General features: G+C 44.5%; 1 protein-coding gene across 1 annotated transcript; it reads left to right on the plus strand.

The window, feature by feature from the left end:
* The first annotated feature begins 4,926 nt into the window (after positions 1 to 4,926).
* Positions 4,927 to 24,877, plus strand: NADK (NAD kinase). The gene is made up of 12 exons (XM_041419669.1): positions 4,927 to 4,999; positions 8,703 to 8,916; positions 11,692 to 11,775; positions 15,100 to 15,229; positions 15,691 to 15,799; positions 16,062 to 16,147; positions 16,414 to 16,516; positions 17,320 to 17,471; positions 18,115 to 18,214; positions 19,209 to 19,366; positions 20,463 to 20,545; positions 21,704 to 24,877. Exons 2-12 carry the CDS (start codon positions 8,744 to 8,746, stop codon positions 21,849 to 21,851), a joined length of 1,326 nt encoding a protein of 441 aa, XP_041275603.1. The 5' UTR covers positions 4,927 to 4,999; positions 8,703 to 8,743; the 3' UTR covers positions 21,852 to 24,877.
* Positions 24,878 to 24,914: the final 37 nt, after the last annotated feature.

Genomic DNA, 24,914 nt, shown 5'->3' on the forward strand with positions numbered 1-24,914 from the left:
GGGAGATGGGGCTGCTGAGCTTGGCTGCAGAGCTCAGAGTGTGGGGCCTGGCAGCTCCCATCCCACTCCATCTTTGTTGAGTGTCGCCCTGATTTTGTAAGACTTTGTTAAGCCTTCTGATGTTTGCATTCTTTCAACAAACTTTCTCACACACAGTTCTGTAAATAACCTATGTTTTGCATTCTTTCATGGAGGTGGAGAGAATTGATGGACCCTTGGTCTGTCCAGTGGCATTGGAGAAGTGGCACTGTCACCCTCCAATCCACTGTCACCTTTGGAAAACTATAAATGTTGGAGTCAGAAAATAAAGGTGCTTCTTTTTTGTTCCCCTCGAGAGCAGCAGTGTCTGTGTCATCATTTCGTGCCGTATCACAACAGTTGAGTTTAGCTGAGTTATCTGCTCCTCACAGAAGCACCAATTTGTCAGACAATAATACATTTCCTGACCCAGGGATGGGCCAGCTGAGAGGTGTTTTAAAAACTTTTATTCCATTTTCAGTCTCATGTGAAGGGTGAGACAATACAGATGTTATAATTCACTCATCATAATCAGGAGTTAACTATTTCCTAATTACATTCTAAGTGTTTCTTGGCCTATCAGCTTTTGATACACCATGCTGCAAATGCCTTAAAGCCAATAATCTAAAATTACCCCTCGTGGCTCCCACTACAATGCATCTTTCATAGTTCTATTTCATTGTTCTGATGATAATCCAGGTGATAGAAATAAGCCCTTTTCCTTTAAATACTGAGAGCTGGAGTTCTGTGAGGAATTCTGCCATCTTTCCTGAATTCCTGCCACAAATGCTGGAAGCACTGGTGGCTCCTGGGCAGGGAGCAGCTGCAGTTCCCAGACCTCTCCAAAGCAAAGGTGTTTTATAGAAAACCAAGAGTTTATTCACCCAGTATTGCAGCCAACATTAACTTTGCCAGCATGAAAGTTTAGCCTGATAAAAGTTTAAGGGGTGTTTGGCTTTAGAGGAATCCTACAAAAAACAGAATTAATTCCTTTGGGCTGCACATCTCTCTGGTAAATTGGTTTAAAATCCAGTGCTGCAGGACTGTGCTCGCAGAAGCATCTGGAAAACGAAGCAACCAGAAGCTTTTACATTTTCCAGTTTATCAAGCTGCTTTCCTAAAAAGGATCAAGGTCTGCTGTGAACCAAGGTCCTTCTTCAAAAGAATCACCGGTTTTCCTGGGAACAGTGAAATGGTGTGATACCTAAACCAGTTTTAAAATTATTTTTATTTGTAAGTGGAAACCCATCAGTTTCTGAACACATCTGGGGCACATGCAATCATGCATTTCCTGTGTCAGGGAGATTGCAGTCTTGATAAGACTGATAAAGAGGAAAGCAGTTGATTTTATCTGTTTTAAAGGCAGAAAAGCACACTCCATTAGTCACTCAGGGAGACTCCCAAACACCCCAAGCTGAATCTCAAATCTCTCTCTCCTCCACATCCTGCTTCGAGACAAGAGGTAAGTCCTGGCTGCAGATTTGGATATTCCTCTTCATGTTAGACTTTTTCAAAATCTCCCCATTTCTCTCACCTAACTTTCTTTTCCTGGCTGCATATTTTGATTATCTTCTTCGTGTTAGACTTTTTTAAAATTTTTTAAATCCCTCCACTTCTCTTACCTAACTTTGTTTTCGTGGCTGCCAGCAGGTCTCAGTCCTACCTTGACACTGTCAGAAATGATCTGGGGATGGAGTTTGGGTACCAGGCAAACATTCCCAATCACTCAGATTTATTAACCCTTATGCAGTTAATGTAGTATTTATTAAGTCAATTAATGTAGCTCAGCCTCAAAACTGGGACAATGACATTTACATAACGATTGGAGGTGTTGGTAATCAGCCTGAATAATGAAAAGCATTTCCCTGACTTTGTGTCAGTGTGTGACCATTGAGAAATAATTTATTTGTCACATTCACGTGCCACCATCTCCAGCAGAATTTAGGCTTGGTGGTACTTTTTTACTTCTCGTGATCCCTCAGGAATTCTGAGTCATCTGAGGCTGTTTGAAATTAAGGTTGAGAGGTAAGAACTATGTTCTTCCACCTTGCTAGATGTTAATAGAGACAATTTGCTAATTGCTTCCTGCTCAGTGGAAATGCCTCCTTGCTGGAGGTAGGTTTGGGGTGTAGGTGGAGGCTGAACAGAGCTTCTGTACCAGGCACATCTGTGCAAGTTGTCAAACAACAGCATTTTTGTGAAATGATCTTTTCTGTTATTTCTAGGAACTGAGAACCCCAGAGGAAAAAAAATTATTTAAAAAAAAAAAAAAGCAGAATGTTTTTATGCTCATTTCTCAAGTTCCTGCCAACATTTTCTCTTTGTTTTCTTCCCTGAGAGAAAGGAAGCACAACCTGGCTTAGAGTGATGAGCTACAGCGTTCTGCTCGTGGTGGCAGGGAGATGATGTTTGAAAGGGACCTAAAACCCTTCTGTTTGTCCTGCACAGCAGTCCGGGCAGGGAGGAGCTCTCACAGCCTGGGACACTCATCCCAACAGCCAAGCAGAGCTCCCAAGGTCGCTGCTGAACTCGCCCAGCTCAGAGCTGCTGTTTTACCAGCAGCCTTTTTATAAATAGGACAGGCTCAGCTGCTTAGCAGTTTTATCTCCACCAATTACCAGGGATAAGAGCTGCTCCTGCTGCAGAGTTCAGGCCTCTTACAAAATGTTGAGCAGCAGCAGGGCAGTGGCAGCGCTGTGGGAAGAACAATCTGCCACTTGAAGGGTTTCTTTTTGAGCAGGCAATGTAAATTGTCGTGGGGATTCATCACTTTCACCCTGGTGAGTTTGGAAAAGTCCATCCCAAGAGGCAGCCTTGGGCAGTGAGTGCTGGCTGGCAGAGCTGCTGTGTCCGAGCATCTCTCCTGGGATGGTTTTTCACTTCGGGTTTTTAGGCTTTGACTCCCTAAAGCTGAATTCCTGCCCAGTGTCATGTTCAGGTGTCCCTTCACACTTTGACAATCCCTTCCAGCACATTAAAGACATTTGGGGCTCTGAGATGTCATTGACCCCACAGAGCTGTGAATTGTTGCCTTAATTCCTTGCACACTGGCCTCTGGAATGAAGGGCTAGAGAGAAATTTTGCCTCAAAATCCTGTACTTTCAAGAGTGGTGTAACATGGCCAATGGTATTTTCCCACATCTAGCAACTGCTTCCTCTTTTTCAAGTTTGTTTCAGCCTTTACTGACCATCAGTTATTTACAGCTCCCTGGTTCCCCAAAAACAAATTACTACATAAAGAAAGAAAAAGAAAAAAAAATCCCCAAGTGCCACATTCTCTTATGGTGTAACTTGCTCTTACTGTGTGGGTTTGTCCTGGTGTGATTTATCCCATGAGTGTGGCCTCTTTAATTTTGAAATTACGAAACCTGGTAGGTTTGGTAACTGAAGAATTGTTTTCTCGCTGGCATCCACCCATGGGCTTGATCCTCCCTTTGTTGAAGTTGTGACAAAGCTCCTGATGATTTTGAGGTACCAAAGCCTTTTATTTTATTTTTTTTTTTCAGTTCAAGTACAGGCTGTAGAATGTTCTTTTCACATTTCACCACTTAATGTCTGCATTTGAGAGGAGTGATCCTCACAAAGTGGTGTGGGCTGTCAAGCAGTTTTGTGTCACAAAGGGCATTTACCGGCTGACGAAAGGCCAGATTAAGGTAAAAGTTCGTGACAGCTATTGTAAGGAGATGTGAGCAGGGTTGGCCCAGGGCGTGGTGAGAGCTGCAAGGCAAAAGGCAGGAGGAGAGCAGGAGATGCAGTCTGCCCCAGCTGAGAGGGCACTGAGGAGGTGAGAGGGTTGGGGAGAGGGATGGGGAGATGGGGTAGTTGGAGGGAGGGAGGGATGGTTGGAGAGTGGGAGATGGGATGGTGGGAGGTGAAATGGCTGGAGGGATGGGATGGTTGGAGGTGAAATGCTTGGAGGGATGGGATGGTGGAGGTGGGAGTTGGGAAGGTGAGAGGTGAAATGGCTGGAGGAATGGGATGGTTGAAGGTGGGATGGCTGCAAGGATGGGATGGCTGGAGATGAGGGATGGGACGGTGCGAGGCGGGGAGATGGGATGGTCGGAGGGTGGAAGATGGGATGGTGAGAGGTAGGACACTTGGAGGGGTGGGAGATGGGATGTTTGGAGTGTTGAGATGCTTGGAGGTAGGAAGTGCGGGATTGCTGCAGGGGTGGGATGGTAGGATGGCTGGAGAGGAGGGATAGCTAGAGGTGTGAGATGGTCGGAAACTGGAGGTGTTTGGGGGGTGTGGGATGGTGTGAGGGGTGTGGGATGGTGGGAAGGGTGAGATTGTGGGGGTGAAGATGTGGGATGGTTGGAGGGATGGGATGGCAGGAGGTGAAAATGTGGGATGGCTGGAGGTGAAGATGTGGGATGGTTGGAGGGATGGGATGGCAGGAGGTGAAGGTGTGCGATGGCAGGAGGTGAAGGTGTGGGACGGCAGGAGATGACGGTGTGGGATGGCCGGAATTTGGAGCTATGACGGCCCGGGGGCTGTGGGGTGGTGTGAGGGGTGGGGATGGCCGGAAATTGAACCTGTGACGGCTGGGGTGGTGTGAGGGGTTTGGGATGGCCGGAATTTGGAGGTGTGAGGACTGTGGGATGGCCGGAATTCGGGGCTGTGACGGCTCGGGGGCTGTGGGGCGGCGTGAGGGCTGTGGGCTGGCCGAACGTGTCCGCTGCCCATATCCCCCTCTGGCACCTCCAACGCGGGTACAACCCGACGCGAACCCCCACACAAGCAGCCACTACACACCCCCAGCTCCCCCGCGCCGCACCCGCGGCTAATGACCGCTAATTAGCGCTAATCACCCCGCGCAGCCGCACCGCCCGCGCCTGCGCGCCGGGCCCGCGGCGGAACCGCGCCTGCGCGGGGGCGGCGGGGAGGGGACGATGGAGGCGCGCAGGGCCCGCCGGCCCCGCGCCCCTCACAGCGCCCAGCGCCGCCAGCAGCGCCGCGGGGCCCGGCCCTGAGCCACGCCGTGAGTCGGGGCGCCGGGGGAGCCGCGCGGGGCGGCCCGCGGGGCCCTGAGGGGGGAGCGGCGCGGGTGTCCGCGGTGCGCGTGTGTGTCCCCGGTGCGCGTCCCTCTGTCCCCCCGGTGCGCGTCCCCGCTGCGTGTCCCTGTGTCCCCTGCCCAGTGCCTGTCCCCGCCGGCATGTGTCCCAAGTGCCCGCATTCCCTCGTTCCTCCTGGGCAGCCCCGAGGCCGGATAACCCTTCCCGCAGGGATGGATCACGGGCCAGCCCCGCTGTTTGCCCCCCCGAGGCCGGATAACGCTTGCCGGCTGAATTTTGGGGGTGAATGAATTTTGGGGTGAATTCCAGGCTTTTCAGGGAAGACCCTCGGGGCTGCTCTCCCTGCTGTCTCAGGAGGTGGAACAAGCTGGTCCTGGGGCGGTTTGTGCCGGCCAGGACAGTGTGTGGATCCCGTTTCCATCCTGGAATGCTGCTTTTCTCCCGTTTTCTATCAGCAGAGCTATCAGGGAGTGAAAGTTACAGGACAGAAAAAATAAACCCCTTTTCTGTGTTGTCATCACAGACACGGGCCAGCCCCGCTGTTTGCCCCCCGAGGGCCCAGCCCTGGCTTCGGGTGCTGGGCTTCAGCAGATGAAGGGTTAACAAGTGGACTTGTTTTGCCTGGGCCGCGCACACGTGGTGCTCAAACTGCCTGGGTTTTGGTGGAAATAGCATTTGGGGTGTGTAATCAGAACCTAAAATTGTATCTGCAGCCAGTCTGCCTGGGTTTTAATAGGGGTTTTGGTTTTCTGCAGGCTCGCTGGATATATGAAGTTGTGACTAAACCAAGCTTTGTCTGTCTGGTGGAGTTGCTCCTTCGTTTTTGTGTGTGTGAGAGGGGGTTTAGTGCCTTCGGGATGGAGTCATGGGCATGTAACCTCTGCTGGAGTGCTTTATTCAGCAAAATACAACAAAAGAAAGCTCCACAGAGCAGAGTGATCAAGCACACAGTGCTCTCCAGCAACGGGACAAGAGGTGCAGTTTTGGATAGAACATTGTCCTCTTAGGCCCCAAGAGAAAGTCAGTAATAAAGTACAAAATGAGTTTTGAATGACTGCTATAATTTCTAAGAAATCGCTTGGTGGGTGGTGAAAGCACTGTGAGGATTTTGTCAGGATGGACCCTACAGTAATCCTTTAACCAGGATGATTTAGGGCAGGAAAAGTTTGTTACGAAAGAACAGCTTACAAGCATGGTCGTTATAAAATGAAATGAAATCCCTTGGTGATTTGCAGCCTTGCAGCTCCTTTGGGGGATGTCGTGGGGTTGTATGAAGGTGGTTTGATGAAGCCTTTGGGAGGTTGTTGTTCAGGGGAACATGGAGTGAAATTAAAAATGGGAAGCTACAATAAAACTGGAGTTGGATATGTGTGAGAGGTGATTCACCTGGCTGCTGTGTCACCATCACAGATACGTGTTGTTAAATGTTGACACTTCCTCAGTTGTCCTTCATTCTGCAGTGCTGGACGTTTAAATACTTGCTTTTCTTGTGTTGTTTTTATTTTGGACATGATTTAAAACAGAGCAGCCTTTTCATTAGTTTGTTACCATGTGCTTAAAGGTTTTTTTGGATCCCATCCTGGAAGCTGTTCAGTGGCAGTTTTGTCTTATGTCAAGTCTGCTTATTCAATAAAGGTCTTGTGAGGGAATGTTAATTAAACAGTACATGGTGTAAGCTCTAGTTAAAACATCCTGAATTGGAAAGTATTACATGGGGGGAATATCAAGTTCTTAGGCTGTATTTAGTATGTCTGTGCACTTCTTACTTCCAGTTTTGAGCTAATCTGATTTTCTTTCCTGTCAGCATCTGTCAGATGAACATTCTTCAGTCAAAGTCTCACGGAAATACATCTTGCTTATTACATAAATTATTGTTCTCTGCCTCCTTTGCTAAACTAATGGGCACAAAATTTATATATCAGCTCGAATTGTCTAAAAATAGAGGTACATTTTGCTAATCTTAGCTGGACAGAACTGCAGGTCTGTTGCAATATCTGTTTCCCAAGCAGTGGTCGTCACAGGTGACACAGCAATGAGTGACCCCCAGTTAAACATTGATACCTTCCAAGGGCAGGATGCTATAAATCATTAATGGCTGGCATTAATTGCACCTCTTTGTAGTGATGCTCTCCCCGGGTAAGCCTAAGCTAGAGCAGGAGCAAAAGCACTTTCTAATTTGATTAGGTGGTGGTGCTGTCTAATTTAGTAATGAGTTTAGAATTACAACTGTGTTTTGTTGGTTTTGTTGTCTGCAGGTTGGGGTTCTGGTGAAATTATGGGGTTTGCCATTCTCTGGGGACTTTCCCCCAGATCTCCTCACTGGATGATGATTTTCCAGAGCCTCAGTCCATTTTCATGGTTGCACCAATGTTCAGTTCCTCTCTCTGCAGGATGAGGTGGGAGCTTCATCCAAAGTGATGAAACCATTGGAAAAAAACATCTGCAAATTTTTACTGAACCAAATTTTTCCCCTTGTGTTGGAATCAACTGACTTGAGGAATGTGCTGCACTCACATGGATACTATTTGTTTATGGTTTAGTGTTTGTTCATACACTGAAAGTTGGTTTCTATTTTTATTCTGATAAGATTTCTCCTCTGCTTCCTTCAAGTAATGATGACAACTTGCCCACAAGATCTCGACAACTTATTTCAAGTTTGGGTTTTGTTTTGGTTTTGTGGTTTGTTTTTTTACTTCTGCAAAGCTGTGCTCTGCCCAGCTGTTTATCTCTCATTTGTGCTGGTTGTTCATGGAACTGAAATACTGCACATTTGTCCTTCTTTTGTCCTGTTTGGTTTGGATCATCTCCCCAGTTTGTCAGAAATGAGTTAAGGACTTAGGTATTGTCCTCCAATTTGTTTTTTGTCTCTCCTCAGCTTGGTATTAACCTCTTTTTTTTTCAAAAGCTGAGGCTTATTAAGGTTATTTCTGTGGCATTATCTGACAGGGATGGTGTTTTTTTTTCCTCTGAGTATTTTATTTTATGTATTCAATATATGCATCACCTCATAGGAGACTATCATTTTTCCTGACTTTATAGTTTTCCTGTGCCTTGATTCTTTGGCACGTATTTAAAGCTTTTCTTTCTTTTAAATAGCTAAAAGAAATTAGTTTTATCTCTTGCATAACTGAAGACACAAATCTGTGCTGGGCCTCGTCTCAGTCTGGGAACACACTGATCATTTTTAATTCCAGGAACTTCTCATTACCTTGAAGAACTTCCCAGATTGTTAGGAAAGGTCTTTATTAGTGTATGCAAACTGGCTTTAGTGTAACGTGCTCCTCCAGATTTTCTTGCAGGGACTTTAAAACACTTTAATTGCTGAAAAGCAATTATAAAAACCACTGTGAGGGCCTTGGCAAAACTCCACCTTGGTCAGCAGTGCTGACCACAGAGCAGGGGCTGCAGAAAGCAGGGAAATGTCTCAAAGCACCAGCTCCTCTCAGCAGCAACCCTCATCTCCTGGACAACTCCAGGAGTTTCTTGACATGAAGCACAACTCCAGTGGTTTTTTTTTGATGTTCAGCATGTTATCTACTGAGAGAAGAGGGATTGTGATAGCAAATCTTCTGTTTTTCCTTGAGCCAGCTGATCCCATAATTGGAATTTAAAGGAAAGCTCCGTTACCTTTGCCAGCGCTGAGGTTTTGCCTGTCCCTCTCCACTGCAGGGATTGAATTTCTCTCTGGCTGAGGCTCCTGCAGCTCCAGCATGGAGATGAGTCGGGAGAAGCTGTGTGCCAGCAAGGCTGATGGCAACTCAGACTCTGCCTACCACTGCTCAGCGTGCCATGATGATGAGGAGTGGGGCAGCACCAGCCGGGGCCGCGCCAAGTCACGGAGTTTGTCAGCTTCACCTGCCCTTGGAAGCACCAAAGAATTCAGGTGAGACCCCTGCTTCTTGCCCTCGGTGCTAAAATATGTGAAATTAACTAGGTTTTAGTGGTTCTTTCATATGGCCATGAGGGATTTTTAAAATGTGTCTCAGAAGGTGCAAAACAAAGGTGTGGAGTGTTGACTGAGAGCAGAATCAAAGTTTCATGGCTTGTCAAAACAGGTATCTGCAGAGCTCACAGTCTCCAAAAAATAATCAGTCAACAGTAAGAGACAATTCTTCAGACTTTTACAAAAGCTCAAGGCAGAGCTTTAGTGCTGTGTGTTAAAAACCTGTGTGTGAGGCAGCAAAAAGTGACTTGGTGTTTGCAGACGGTTTCAGAGCGGTGAGAAACACCCATTCGTTTTTTGAAGCCAACTTTCTGATCTCATTGCAAGGCTCCTGTCATGTGGACAGGGTGGGTAGAACTTCTGATCTGGTGATCTTTGGACCTGCTGTAAATATTGAACAGCAGGCAGGGGCAGCGCCATGTCTTGATCTTGTGGAAGGCACAGACTTCACCTTCCTTGTGCTGTGGCTGTCCCCAAAGCATGGGCAGAGGCACGAGGGAGCTGCTCAGCAGATGGAATTCCTGCTCAGAGCTCCTGCTTTGCTGGTAGGAATGCTCTTGGGAGGCAAGAGAACCCACGGGTGAGGCTGAAGGGCACAGGGGGTGGCTTGGTGGTGAAGGGAGGCAAACTAAAAGCCTTGAAAGGTTAGGAAAATAACTGCTCTGTGTTTGTAGCTCGGTGTATTTGATGCTTCTGGGAAGTGTCTTCTGAGGGCTGTGCTCTGTTGGAGCTCTGGTGATGTGTGTATGGTCAATGTGTAAGACTTGGTATTTAAATTGTGCTGTAAAACTTGGTGGTTTTCCCTTCTCTACTCAAACCTTTCAGTCAGCCTGCACAGAAGATCTAAATTTTTGTGTATTATTTTCTAGCTAAACAGCTGCTTTTTCAGCCAGAAGTGCTGTGTCTGTTGTGGGCTTGAATCAGGGTAATTGCTTCTGAGATTTTCCTTCATTAGGATGCTCTGCAGTCATTCTCTGGCTGTCTTCACTGCAGAGCTAAATTGTCTCAGGGCATTTTGCAGGCTGGCAGGAAGTGCTGCTCTCAGGCTTCCTCTGTGCTGTTCAGCTCCAGGTAGCTGCCCAGCTGCTGGGAACTGATAAATAGATTGCCCTAAAAGATGTAGAATTTCCAGGGCATTGCTGCTCATTCTTAGCAAAGGCAGCCTGACTAGGAATAACTTGAAATTCTGTTCACTCACGCTCTTTATTGAGCACTGATAAAACCAGTGGAGAATTTACACCACTTATTAATTAGGAATTGCAGGGAAAACTTTTTGGAATGTCATGAAGGTCAGACATGGATATTTAAACAAAATTTGGTCAGTCACTGGGAGTGGCATCAAATAATGACCTGTGTTGGGAGAGGGCAAAAATTACAGTTATCTGGGAGAAGCTGGAGTGGAGCAAGCAGTGGGAGGTGAAGCTGCCAGGGTGTTATTTAACCATCCTAGTGCCAAGGGTAATTGTTCACAAGTAGATAAAGACTTATCATCCCTTTGCTCATATTGACAGACACGTTAATCTCTTGTTATGTCAGTCCTTGCTCTTTTTTCTGTTTTAATATCAGTAGGGTAAAGTTTATAAAACACTTAGTAATGCTCTTATCTAACTTGGTCAGCCATACCTGGACTTACAGATGCAAAAGAAATTATTCTGGTTTTGTTACTGGAATTCAAGTCTTAGACTGGCCTATTTTATTAGGCAAGGAACAAATAAGATGTTGCTGTTGTTCCTTAATTATATGTTTAACCTGTGATCTGGTTTTGATTTTTATTTAATTTCTGAGGGTTTTTTTAGCTCTAGGAGTGAGTCATCAGGCTGGCCTGAGCTACTTTGTAACACACAATAGAAGGCCCTGCAGTGATGATTGTTACAAGCAAGATGGGATTGAATTAAGCCCAGGAAATAAATGCTTCCCCCTCCTTTATAATGGAATAATTCTAATAGCAGTCACATAATGCTTCAACAGTTCCATGGCTTGAGCAAGTTTTCCTCCCAGTTCCAGCTTTGCTGGAGGAGTTTGGGAGGGAGGTGAGGCAGAAGAGTTCTGAATTTCTCCAGCTAATCTCATCCTAGAGCCAGGAATAACCCTGTGTCCTGGTGGGATTCAATTTTGAGGATAAATGACACCTCAGAGCCCCTGATTATTTGAAGACAAATATTTTATCAGAGAAATAAATGGGGGGGGGGAACAGAAATTATTTCTCAGCCTGTTCAAAATTGCAGCCTGATACTGCAGATACAAATCTCCATGTGCCTTAGAGTTGAAGAAGCTGTTTGATTAATTTATTATGGGTGTTTAAATGACCAAGACAGTGTGACTTGAAAACATCTGGAGGTGTTGGAGAGCTCCTTGTCAAGTCACACACTGGGAAACCCAAAGCCCTCAGTGAGGTGAAGAGCCTCACTGAGCTGTTTTAGCTGTATTTATACCAGATTCAGCCATTTTAAAAAATGTGCTTTTAGATAAGATGTAGTGCTTTGAGAAACACAGAATAAAATTGTTGTTGTGCAGCAGTGGAACTGATGCAGCCATTGGAAATGTGAGAGCTAATCTGTAAAATCACCCTGCCTGGGAAGCACACGTAGGTTTGAGAAATGCACTTTGCCCTGTATTGCTTGTGTGCAGCTGGTTCAAAGGAGGGTTTGAGCAGCCATGCAGCCCCAGTTTGTCAGCACATCTCTCTTACTCACTGATTATTTTCTGTGCCTTCAGGAGAACACGCTCCTTGCATGGACCATGCCCAGTGACCACGTTTGGACCAAAGGCCTGCATGCTGCAGAATCCCAAAACGATTATGTGAGTACTCCTCCATCAGTGGCACTGCTCCTTCTGTGACAAAGAAAACCACTTTGCTTTCCCACTGATTCCACTTTGTTCACCCCCTAATCAGAATTCACAGAATCCCCAGGTTGGAAGAGACCTTCAAGACCATTGAGTCCAACACCTCAGCTAAACCCTGGCACCCAGTGCCACATCCAGGCTTTGTTAAACACACCCAGGGATGGTGACTCCAGCACTCCCTGGGCAGCCATTCCAGAACTTTATCACTCTTTCTGTAAAAATCTTTATCACCCTTTCTGTAAAAAAACTTCTTCCCAATATCCAACCCATATTTCCCTTGGTGCAGCTTGAGGCTGTGTCCTCTGGTTCTGTCAGTTCCTGGAGACAGAGCCAAACCCCAGCTGAGCACAGGCACCTTTCAGGAGCTGTAGGGAGTGTTGAGGTCACCCCTGAGTCTCCTTTTCTCCAGGCTAAACAGCCCCTTCTCCCTCAGCACTGTTTGTATTTTACCTGGTATTTAGGGGTTTTCATGTTGCTTGATTGCCATCCTGGGGTCAGCTTTGCCAAGTTGGCATAGTCTGCAATCCATAGTTTGGTGTCTAAAAGGGCAACTCTCATATTTCCAACTCTGTTAAAAAAGGGGAGGAAGAGGAACTGTTCTGTGTGCTGTGAAATCTGAGGGAAGCCTTCTCCCTGCCTTGGTGATGATGTTTGAATTTGTACTTTCAATTTTTCTGTTTGGTCTCCGGTACTTTCAGGTAAAGCAAGTTTCCTTTTTTGATAAATGTGGAAGTAAAGGTCTGGTTTCTGCTTAGTGAGCAAATAAACATTTTAATTTTGTAGGTTGGGTGGCATAAAGTGTTCCTTTCTATACAGGTGTTACATACTTAATCAATGGAGTCCTGATCTGGCCAGGTGAGGAATTTCAGGGTTTAACCAAGGCAGTGGTTCCTGGTTTTGGTGGGCCCTGGCACAGAGGAGCTGTGGCTGCCCCACTTGGATGTGCCTAAGACCAGGTTCACATGGCTTGGAGCCACCTGAGATGGTGGAAGGATGAGCTTTAAGGCCCTTTCAACTCAAACCATTCTGTGCTTTCTGCCCCTCTAAAAAACTTTTATTTAATTGCTCTTCCAGTTAACTGTAAGACATTGCAGTCAATATTTATTTGCCCAAATCTCTATCTCTGTAGACTCTAACCTTCCTGGAGATATCCAACCCTTTCCTGGGAAAGTCTAACCCAGATCCCTCCCTTTGGCAACTCAGAGCTTCCTCATTCTCCCCTGGTGCTGTAAAGAGCCCTGGGGTGCTGCAGTGCAGCTGAAAGCCAGCCCAGGTTGTGTTTACCCACCTGACCTGGGGAATTGCTCCTCCCAGGGGCTGGCCAGGGCTGGGATATAAGGACAGGGACAGGATTGTGCCAGGGAAAACCTTGGGCAGGCAGGGCTGGGAGCAGAGCTGCCCCCAGGCTGCTGAAGGCAAGGACTTGTTTGAAAAGCAAATTGTAAATTACTTTTGCTGCACGCGAGGTTTTGTGGGTTTTAAAAACAAGCAAAACCTTGTTGGTGTTTTTTTCCCCCTCTGCTGTGGGTAATTTTGTTAAAGTCTCCTCACTGGAGGAATTATTTTTAACAGAAAATCATAGTTTTTATGAGCAGGCTTAAGTTAGGGAAGGTTGGGTGTCTCTTTCAATACAACCAGCAGCTCTAGAACTTGCAAATCTGCTTTTTGATCAGCAGATGAATTGATGGAATACTCAGTGAAGAAAGGATCAGGGGCTTGTGCTCTTGAGAGAAAGGCAAATCAAATACCTGTTTATTTTTCTTGAAATGGGATTTTCTTTATGAAACCTTGCCTCAAGGATCTGGAATACAAGTTTTACACAGGATTTTTTGTAAAGCCTTCACAACTTTTTATCGGAACTGATTGAAATCTTCAGTAGAAGAAAAAAACATTTTTCAGGAAAAAATGTATTCTTCTGAGGTTGCAGTTATTAACAAGTGATAAAAGCCTCAGCCTTTTGTTTTATTTGGAGCTGTTGCTTTTGCCTGAGCCCTGGAAAGAAACATGAAGATATTAAAGCAAGTTATGAATAACTTTTCATTCAGTAGCAGTGCATGGACTTGGTGAGTACAGCTGAAACAGGCAGACTGGCTGTTGTTTGAATGAAGTTGGTGCTAGTTCTGGGTTTGTTCAGTGCTGCAATCCCTACTCCTTGGCAGCATTATTGATATCAGAGCCCTGCATTAACCTTTAGTTTCTGCTGTGTTTGTATCTCAAATGTGAGCACTGAAATAAAATGGATTTTAAATTTACATTAAGCTGTTTGACTTAGAGTATTGGATGGGGAAAAAAATGATGCTGTGACTTTTTCAGATCCTCTAATTGACTGTTTCTCCTTTGAGTGTGCACTAAACCAAGAGGAAGCAGTGGTGTCAGTCAGTTGAGGAACTTTTTCTGAGAGCTTTTGTGGTGCTTTTGTTCAGGTCCCTGTTGGCACAGTCATTCACAGGGCAGCAGGGACCACAATTATTAATTCTGTGTTATCACCTGCATCTAGGAAAGCACAGAAACATCACTGCAATTGGAATTATTCCCTTTCCCTCAGGAACATCCTTGCAATGGGAATTACTGCCTTTCCCTGCCTGGTGTGTAGGGCTGTGTGGTCTCCATACATTAATACATAAATTCACATCACTGCAATTGGAATTATTCCCTTTCCCTCAGGAACATCCTTGCAATGGGAATTACTGCCTTTCCCTGCCTGGTGTGTAGGGCTGTGTGGTCTCCATACATTAATACATAAATTCACATCACTGCAATTGGAATTATTCCCTTTCCCTCAGGAACATCCTTGCAATGGGAATTACTGCCTTTCCCTGCCTGGTGTGTAGGGCTGTGTGGTCTCCATACATTAATACATAAATTTGCATCACTGCAATTGGATTTATTGCCTTTCCTTCAGAAACATCACTGCAGTGTGAATTATTTCCTTTCCCTCAGGAACATCCCTGCAGTGTGAATTATTGCCTTTCCCTCAGGAACATCCCTGCAATGGGAATTATTGCCTTCCCCTGCCTGGTGTGTAGGGCTGTGTGTTCTCCATACATTAATACATAAATTCACATCACTGCAATTGGAATTATTGCCTTTCCTTCAGAAATATCACTGCAGTGTGAATTATTTCCTTTCCCTCAGGAACATCCCTGCAGTATGAATTACTGCCTTTCCCTGCCTGGTGTGTGGGGCTGTGTGTTCTCACACTGGAGGATGTATTTTTACTAGGTCAGAAAGGTGTCAGACCAAACTGTGCTGATGTTTGGGGGTTTTTTTGTCCCCCAGGCACATTCAGGATCCAGCAAGCCAGCGGTTGACATGGAACAAACCTCCCAAGAGTGTCCTTGTGATTAAGAAGATCCGTGATGCCAGTCTGCTGCAGCCCTTCAAAGAGCTCTGCGTGTACCTCACTGAGGTGAGAAGACAGAAATGACACCTCAGCTCTCTCCAGCTGCTGATTCTGTGCAGAATTTGTGCAATCAAATCTTCATACCCACTGCCACGGGGTGTACTCAAATTTGTTGCAGAAGTTAAGATCAGCATGAAGCTGAAAACTAAAATTATTAAAGCAAAAACTTCCATTCTGTTTACATTCTAAATGACAGGAATGGGATATAAAGAGCTGAAACCTTTAAGCCTTGAGCAAACACAGCATTATTGCTGTATCATGTAATCTATACTCCAAGCTTTACTTTATTAAATGGTCTGTGCCTGCTGCAAAATTCTCATCAGGATCAGACCACACATTAAAAACACCCAGCAGATGCAGAACACTACTGTAAATATTATTTATAAGTCTTAAATTAATGGAAATTATGGAGAGAGTCAAGTGTGTTGTTGGGAGGTCCCTCACAAGCTTGTTTTCTCTCTCTTCAGGAGAACAATATGATAGTGTATGTAGAAAAAAAAGTGTTGGAAGACCCTGCTATAGCTAATGATGAGAATTTTGGACCAGTGAAGAAGAAATTCTGCACCTTTAGGGAAGGTATGGAAATGATTTCTTGAAAGGACAGTTGGAGTGTAATTTTTTTTGTTTTGTCTTGGTGTTTTCTTAGTTGTTGGGTCAAATTTCTAAAACTTTTATGTCTTTTGCAGGCAGTTGTTACATCTTAATTGTGCTTTTTAATATATTTGTGAGGGAATGTTTGCATGCTCCAAATTGTAACTTACCTTCCTAATTTTTGTTAGGAAATTAAGATTGTGGATACAATTCAATTCAAAACTTTTTATTTCAATGTTTCTCCTAGACTATGATGATATCTCAAATCAGATAGACTTTATCATATGCCTGGGAGGAGATGGGACCTTACTTTATGCTTCTTCACTTTTCCAGGTTGGTTCTTATGGGAAATAAACCCATAAACTTTTTCTTTTGGAAGTATTTAAAAGTGCTTTTTACCCCTCTCTTTGTTGCCAAGTTCAGCATTTGTCTTTTGTTCTTCATTCTCTCTTTTTTCCTTGTGAAAAGAATGTCAAATGTGTTGTTTTTTTATTAAGCACAGTTGAAGTTTCATCAATAGTCACAATATTTACAGGCAAATAGTTGAAGTATGGATTGCTTTGACTGAGTAGCTTTAAAACTCTTTTCTTTATTGATAGGGTAGTGTACCTCCAGTTATGGCTTTTCATCTGGGATCCCTTGGATTTCTTACTCCATTTAATTTTGAGAATTTTCAGTCCCAAGTCACTCAGGTTATAGAAGGTAAATTTAAGGGGACAAGGTGTGGTGTTTGTTTGTCACTTTTCTTAATCAACTCTTCTAGGTTGGCCCTTAAGATCTGAAACTTGAGAAATGTATCTGAAATTGAGAGAAATCTTAAATTACCAGAAATGTATCTTAAATTAACAGAAGTTTTACATTGCATTGACCCATCCAGTGCTGCTCTCTGTACTGCTCTGTAAAGAAAAAGGGCTAAGAAATAACTTCTTGGAGTAAATAAGTGTAAGATATTGTAGAATTTATGTTAAATGGCAACTAAACATAGAAATAAAGTGCAGTGTTTAAATACTTAGAAGTCAGGCAAATAAAATATTTGAGGAAATAAATTCTTTGTTTCTTCAATATGAGATTATTTGAGATGCATCCAAAGTAGATCCTGAAAAGATGTCTAAAACTCTCACTAGAATGTTCTCTTTTAATACTTGTTTCTAATGCTTTAATTTTCCTTAAGCTTAGCTTTTATGTTACTGAAGATCACATGAGCCCAACAGTGTTTTCCCATTTCAATAATGTCTATACAAAATTTAAATTTAAATTTTCTTTTTACATAATAAGAAAAGTGGGAAGGGACTGGCTTGGAATTTGGCTTTGATTTTTGCTCATTGCTACTAAAAATCAGTTTTGAGCTTCGGCCAAGTGCAGCCAATTATGTTGTGAATGAAACTGGGAATGTTGAAAGCTCAGGAAGGGTTGGATGGCATTTGTTAGAGTGTGTTAGTCATTGCTGGGCTGATTTCCTGTGCCAGCATCTCCTTTTTGTGTGTTTTCCCTGTGTTCCTCTGCAGGCAATGCTGCTCTCGTTCTCCGGAGCAGGCTCAAGGTGAAGGTGGTGAAGGAGCACAGGGAGAAAACCACAGTGCAGAATGGGATAGAGGAGAATGGAGTCGTGTCTGCAAACCTGGAGAAAGAAGTGGGCAAACAAATTATGCAATATCAGGTCAGAGGGCAAAACAAGCCAAAAAAACCCAATATAATGTTTGTAATTTGTGTTTGTTTTATTAAAGCCCTCCCCCAGCAGCGTGGGGCTGGGCCTTGCTGCTCCAGCTCCCAGCGTGCTCTGAATGCTGAGCAGCTGCTGCACACATTTCCTTTGTGCTGTCACAAGTGCTCATACTTTGCTGTAGAAATAATTTCACAGAATTGTTGAGGTTGGGAAATATCTCCAAGCTTGAGTCCAGCCTTCCTTCTGTTTGAGAACAAAGTAGTAGAGACACACCAGACATTTTTATAAATGAGAAGAAAAACCCTTCTATTTGAGAACAAAGTAATAGTTCTAAAGTCAGACACACCAGACATTTTTATAAATGAGAAGAAAAACCCTGCAAGTTGCTAGTGACCAGCTCCTGGGGACTAATTCTTAAACTTCAAAACTAAATTCTTAAAATTAAGAATTAAATCTAATTTAATCTTCAAAACTAAATTTTTAATCTTCAGCTGGCACTCAATAGGACAGAAGTGTAAAGAGACTTTAATTTGCAGGTACTAAATAAGCTTGAACTTTTAGGAGATCTGGAAAACATGTTCAGTTTTTGACATTTATTTCACTGCCAAGGCTGGAGTAATGTCTGGTGTCGTGGCAGGTCCTCAATGAAGTTGTGGTGGATCGTGGCCCTTCCTCCTACCTGTCCAACGTGGATGTGTTTCTGGATGGGCACCTGATAACCACGGTGCAAGGAGATGGTGAGTGCTGCTCACTGCCCAGCTCAGGCTGCTGGGTTTCCCTGGAGGGTTTTCTCTCCTGGAAACAGAGCTCCAGTTCACTGCTGACAGCAAACAGGGTGTGCAAAGAATGGGTGTGTTCCTACACAGTGAAGCTTTAGGTGCTGAAAGACTGTTTATGGGCATGTGAGGGCAAGCAGATCTTTTTTGGGGTATTATATTTCAGGCTAAAGGTAAGAAAGAGCTCAGAAAAGATTGGCTTGGATTTGCTGAAGGCAAACAGTCTCAACTCATGAACACCAGGAGTTAATCTTTAGAGCTCTTACCCTTAAAGAAAAAAAGTGAAAGTCACTGTTACAAAATTGTGTAACCTGAGTTTGTGCAACTCCTGAGACCACGTGGCAGGGTCAGGGGGGAGTTTCTCACTTTGTGTGTGCTGGGCTGCAGCTGAGCTGTGAAATCCCAGGGGAGAGGTTCCCTTTCCTGGCATGGCATGTGCTGGTGACCCCCAGAGCAGTCCCTGGCTCAGTGCTGTCCTGTTGCTGTCCCCAGGGTGGCAGTGGGGTTTGTTGGTGTTCCCCAGAGCAATCCCTGGTTGTTAATGCTGATGTCCCTGTCCTGTTGTGTCCCCAGGGTGACAGTGGGGTTTGTTGGTGTTCCCCAGAGCAATCCCTGGTTGTTAATGCTGATGTCCCTGTCCTGTTGCTGTCCCCAGGGGTGACAGTGGGGTTTGTTGGTGCCCCCAGAGCAGTCCCTGGCTCAGTGCTGTCCTGTTGCTGTCCCCAGGGGTGACAGTGGGGTTTGTTGGTGTCCCCCAGAGCAGTCCCTGGCTCAGTGCTGATGTCCCTTCCCCCTGTGTCCCCAGAGGTGACAGTGGGGTTTGTTGGTGTCCCCCAGAGCAGTCCCTGGCTCAGTGCTGTCCTGTTGCTGTCCCCAGGGTGGCAGTGGGGTTTGTTGGTGTCCCCCAGAGCAGTCCCTGGCTCAGTGCTGATGTCCCTCCCTGTTGTGTCCCCAGGGGTGATCGTGTCCACGCCGACCGGCAGCACCGCGTACGCCGCCGCGGCCGGAGCGTCCATGATCCACCCCAACGTCCCTGCCATCATGATCACCCCCATCTGCCCCCACTCCCTGTCCTTCAGACCCATCGTGGTTCCTGCTGGAGTGGAACTCAAGGTGGGATTTCTGTCTTTTTATTTCTCTTTGTGGGTTAAAAACTTCTGGGGTGGCCACAGGAATGAGGAAGGTGGGGAGTGTCGTGTGGCTCCTCTCACTTGGGGCAGGATCACACCAAGTCTGGCTCAACAATGTGCCTTTCTTTAGAAGAATTTGCCCACTTAAATTTAAGAATTTGCCCACTTAAATTGATTAAAGTGGAATACTTTACACTTTTCCTACTGGACTACAGCTCTGTAACATTCTACGAGATGGGAATTCCTACATTTGCATTCTGAAAAATGTTCCATAATCTTGGCTAAAGTGCCTGTAAATGATCAGTGAAGGGAATCAAAAATTCTCCTTTCATGCAGAAATATTGCAGCTCTAAGTATATGCTGGTAGCTCTATCTGCAATTCAGTATTTAGGTTTTTTTCATGTTGTCTTGCAGTAAAGAGACATTTAATAGCTGAATATAAAACAGACTTGGTTAATGGGTATTTTGGACAAATACTCTTGTGCAAGGAAGAATCTCTTTCTCCTTTTGTCCTGGGGATGTTAGATGATTAGCATTGAGAAATTAATGTGTTCTGGACTTTTTGTTCTTGTTTTACTACATAAATTCAATGTTTATTCATGGCACAGCTCTCAGCCCACACTTTCATGTCAGTGGGTGTTACTGGCCAATGGTAGTTAATTCTTTAATAGGAATGTAATTTAAATAGGAGCCAAAGTTTCTAAATTTGACAGCTTTGGATTCATTATGTATTAAAATCTGTTTTTCTGGATTGACTTCATTATTTTTCTTGAAAGAGAAGCTAAGTCAGCTCCTGTAACTGAATTAAAGTTATAGGAACTGAACTGGAAGGAAGGGACAGGCTGGAACTGGAAGGTCTTGTACTTATAAGAAGGGGATTTACTGCATATAGAAAAACATGTTCATAAACAGAAAAGAAAGGTTTGGAGCTTGAGTGGTGTTACTGCACTGCTGCCATGGACAGCTGAGGAATTCCAGTGCAAGTGTGGAGTTCCAAGGACTCAGTTCTGCACTCAGAGGGAGGATGGAGGAGGTGTTTGTTCCTTGCTCTTGAGTTTTGGACCACTCCTGTTTTTCAGATCATGCTCTCCCCAGATGCCAGGAACACGGCGTGGGTTTCGTTTGATGGAAGGAAGAGGCAGGAAATATGCCATGGAGACAGGTCAATCCTTTTTTCTGATTGTATTATCTCTAAGTATAGAAAATCCTGATTCATGCAGCTCCCTCATTCTCTAACATCTGCCAAAAGGGTTTTTGGCAGTGAAGAAAGAGGCTTTTATAAACCCTAACACCTCCTAGAGCACAGACTGCACTAAAAGGATTTAATTTCTAACTTGAGTTCTTTAGATCTTCCCACCAAAGCAAGTGAAATGTTCAGACTCTGTAAACATTGCATGCTTGGCAAGGAAGATGGGCATATCTTTAGAAAACCCTGTAAATTTTAACTTCAAGATAAATCTTAGGAATTCTGAAAGATACAAACCAACAGGGGCTGCCTGTGAGCACAGGTGCTGGAATACTCCACGTGGATTAAACTGGGTTGACTGGCAGTGCTTGTGGTCACTTGCTCTGGCCTTGAGTGAGCAGAAGGGTCTGAAGTCCCTCAGTTTTGTGTTCAGAATGTGCTGGTGGAGGTGTTAAAAGGCAGATCTGGGAAGGAGATGGGCAGATTGGTTCTTCAGGATGCCCTTTTTCCTCTTGGCCCACACAGTTTGCCATGAAGGAAAATGTACAGCTGGTGTAACCCTCCATCCTGAACAGGTTTTATTTCCTCTGAGCTTGGGTCATCTATAAAGGAGTTCAGGAGCCCAGTAAAGATTCAAACACAAGGTTTGGCCCTTGGCTACGCTCTGGAATCCTTGGGCTTATTGCTTAAAACTTGAAACTGAAAGGTGCCCAGTAAAGATTCAAACACAAGGTTTGGCCCTTGGCTACGCTCTGGAATCCTTGGGCTTATTGCTTAAAACTTGAAACTGAAAGGTGCCCAGTAAAGATTCAAACACAAGGTTTGGCCCTTGGCTACGCTCTGGAATCCTTGGGCTTGTTGCTTAAAACTTGAAACCCAAAGGCCAAGGTGGTGCCTTGGGTTTCCTTTGTCCCTGTGAGGGTGATGCCAGAGGCTGCAGGATTGACAGAAATTGAGGGTTGACAGAAATTGTCCCCAGAGCTCTGCTGGTTGTTTAGAGAGCGGCTGTAGTTCTGATCAGGGAGCATAGAAAGCTGTTGTTTGGCAGTGAATCAGCTCCGTGCTGGGTGGGGACAGGCTGGGGGTTGTTCAGACTGTTGCTGTCCCTGCCTGACTTGCCCTGTGCTGTTGCAGTATCAGCATCACTACCTCTTGTTACCCCCTCCCCTCCATCTGCTTCCGGGACCCCGTGAGCGACTGGTTCGAGAGCCTGGCTGAGTGCCTGCACTGGAACGTCCGCAAGAAGCAGAACAACTTCGCCGTGGAGGAGGAAGAATTCTGAGTGTCCACAGCCAGCAGGGCTCGTGGCAGTGGAATGTGGCACAATCCCTCCCCTCTGCTGGGATTTTTGGAGCAGTGGAATGTGGCACAATCCCTCCCCTCCGCTTGGATTTTGGAGCTCTCGGTGCAGGCGCCGCCCCGGGGCTGCCTTGTGGTTGTGGTTGAGATCCCTGAGATGCTGGGGCTGGGAAGGGTTGTGCTCCTTCCTGTCCATCAGGAGTGGGAGTGGAAGGCTCTGATGGTTCTGATCCAGTGTGAATTTCCTTCCAAAAGCAGTCTGAGAGTGGATCATTCCTGACTGCGATGCAAAACCACATCTGCAGATTTGATTGTAACCTCTGACTTACCAGTTCCATGGTAGGCTGAATGTAGCTACACCAGGGAAAAGTGGCAGCAGAAAAGTGGCATTAAAATCTTTCATTTTGATAGGTTTGTAACTCCATTTAACACTGCTAGGAACAGAAAGGCTCTGAGAAGTTTTCTTTTTTTTTAAAAAAGCTCCTCTCTATTATCTTAAATACACCTTGCCCAGAAAATACTTTCTTACTTGCAAGTGTGACACACTGAAGAAACACCCACAAAGATGTTTTTTATTAATAGATGGAATTAGTAATTAAAAGTATATATTTTTTATATATACATTTCTTTCTCTTGTGCCCATTTGAGCAGTGGTTGACCCTTGGCTGTCAGCTCTGTGGAAATACCCACAAACAGCAGGGATGAACATTGATTATTCTGGGTTTGTAGCTGAGCTAATTCACAGCTCTGCACTTCCTCTTGGTGGGAATCATCCATGTTTTGGTTTTTCTTATTATTTTTGTTTGATTCCCTGGGATAAATGGTAGCATTAGAGACTATCATGTTTAAAAAATAATAATAATTCTCCAAGTGTTCAAGAAGAATCTGGACTTCAATTGCTACTGAATTCACTGTTGTCCTGAAGAAAATATCTTTTTCTAAGATCCTGAATGCCCTCAACTTCCATGGAAACCTTCCAACTCTTGGTGCTGAGTAATCCAGGGTGGGATTCTGCATTGGTGGGCTGGAGAAATGAGAGGACACATTCCCAGTGGAGTAGCAACGGTGCCTTCAGCACACTCAAGATATTCTAAGTCTCACATTTACTTTTTTTAAGATGCTTTCAAATGTTTCTAACTTCTCTCTGTACATATTTTATTGTATATGCTTTTATGAAAGAACAAAAAAAAAAAAAAACCAACAAAAGAACTGGTTGGGATGGGGGGAAAGGGTTTGTACTGTACTTTAACTGCAAAATAGCAAACCCAAGGATAATGTTTACATTTATGTTCTCTGTGGTGCAGTCTCTTGATCATCTTACCCAAACTTCAGCATTTTCAAGTCTTGCTGCATCGCTCACTGAAGGAAGGGACAGGAGCTGTTCAGTCCTTGCCAAGGAAGGAATTTCCTGGCTGAGGTGGGATTTCCTTGGGAACGGGGGGAGAACCTCTGCTGAACCTTTTTCATGATTGTCTTACGTTGTTTCTGTGGTCCAAAGTGGAAATGGGAAATGGCTTCATTTCCAAACTCTGCCTGACCTGTTGTCTCTGGTGGTTTCAATAATGTCTCATCCCTTCTGGATGCTGCCCTGGGCTGAGCTCATGAAATGCAGGTGAGAGCACTTTTCCAGAAAAGAGAAGCAAACTCTTGGGTGAAGATTCAAATCACAATGAAAGCGTGTCGGTATAAATGAACACTTGGTTTGTACATTTTGTAACGTAGAATATTGGTTAGATTGGGTCAAAACCAGATGGATTTTGGGATATCTTGGAGAATATCCAGAGAGCTTTTGGGATTTCTCTTTCACTTGAATCTGCAGTAATTGTTTTATCACTGTTTTGAAGCTGCTTACGGGTTTCCTAAGCGGAGTATTCAGTTATTTGATAACTGGTTACTTTTGGAACTAGAGAAGTGTCAGGCTTTTTTTGCTTTGGAACTCTTTTATTTAAACATGCAATAATTGAGAGAAGGAACAGGGTATGGTGTCTAGAGAAACGTGTGGATGAGTGCAGGATGAGCAGTTCTAGGCACACTGAGGAGTGGAAAATCATTTTGCAGAGGTGAAATGATTTATGAGCCTTATCTAGTATTTTTTTAAAGATAAAACTATATTCAGCACTTTTTATTTATGCTTTTTATAATAGTAAAGCTATTCTTGACTAAATTGCCGAACTTTTAATTTTCAGAGTGCACAGGCAATTAAATCTGTAATCAAAGTGTACTGAACTACTTTAGATCTACATTAGGGGTTGGCTTGACATTTCTTCTTTCAGTTTATCACCTGCTGCAATTGCATTGCTGCCTCTGAGGCTGCTGCAGCTTGGCTTGTGCAGAATTGTGCTGAGAAAAGGCATTTTCTGGGTGGCTGCTGAGCCCAGGCAGGGCTGCAGCCCTGGCTCAGTGACTTCAGCCCTGGCTTTTCCTCCAAAAGCTGCCTTGGTTCTCCCTGGCCCAGCCTGGGCTGAGGTAACACATCACAAAGCTGAGCTGAGCGTACAAAATCCCTTTCCAAGCTTTTAATCTGCAAACTGCAGGACAGCGAGGCTGCAGCAGCCCTGCAGCTCTGCATTTGAGCTGCTCCAGGAGTGGGGGGAGCTGAAGAAAAAAAGCTGAAATGCACCTCACTTTATTGGCAATAAAACCTCGTTTTGCTAATGTAGCTTATTCTGAAGAACTTGGTTAAACTGTGCTAAAAAACAGGGGTTTGCTGATTAAGAGTTTTTAATTAAAGGGTTTGTGAGTCGCTGGCACCTACAGATCCTTTCATCTACAAAGGGCCAAAATGGAAGCTGGGAAATTAATTTGGTTTTTTAAAAAAGAAAAAGTTATCCTCTGGTAGAAATGGAAGAAGTTGTTACCAACTGTAGTAGGGAATAAAGCAGTGTACTGAATTTTTAAAAGCTAAAAAATCCTGTTACATATTGTTAACACATTGAAAACTTGGTTTTAAATATTGTTGAGAAACAAAGTATTTTTCAATCCTTTCAATAAAACCTTTTTGTAAAGTTGGATTGGTCCATTTGCCCTTTGACTGGGGAGAATATAA

Source organism: Onychostruthus taczanowskii, unplaced genomic scaffold (assembly GCF_017590055.1).
Source record: "Onychostruthus taczanowskii isolate IOZ18803 unplaced genomic scaffold, ASM1759005v1 scaffold61, whole genome shotgun sequence".
Classification (NCBI taxonomy): Eukaryota; Metazoa; Chordata; class Aves; order Passeriformes; family Passeridae; genus Onychostruthus; species Onychostruthus taczanowskii.

Bases quoted from the DNA above. Each gene is read 5' to 3' on its own strand.
- NADK (XM_041419669.1), top strand. From the start codon at position 8,744: ATGGAGATGAGTCGGGAGAAGCTGTGTGCCAGCAAGGCTGATGGCAAC. The intron at 8,917-11,691 runs GTGAGACCCCTG...CTGTGCCTTCAG, and splicing joins GGAAGCACCAAAGAATTCAG to GAGAACACGCTCCTTGCATG. The intron at 15,230-15,690 runs GTGAGAAGACAG...CTCTCTCTTCAG, and splicing joins TCTGCGTGTACCTCACTGAG to GAGAACAATATGATAGTGTA.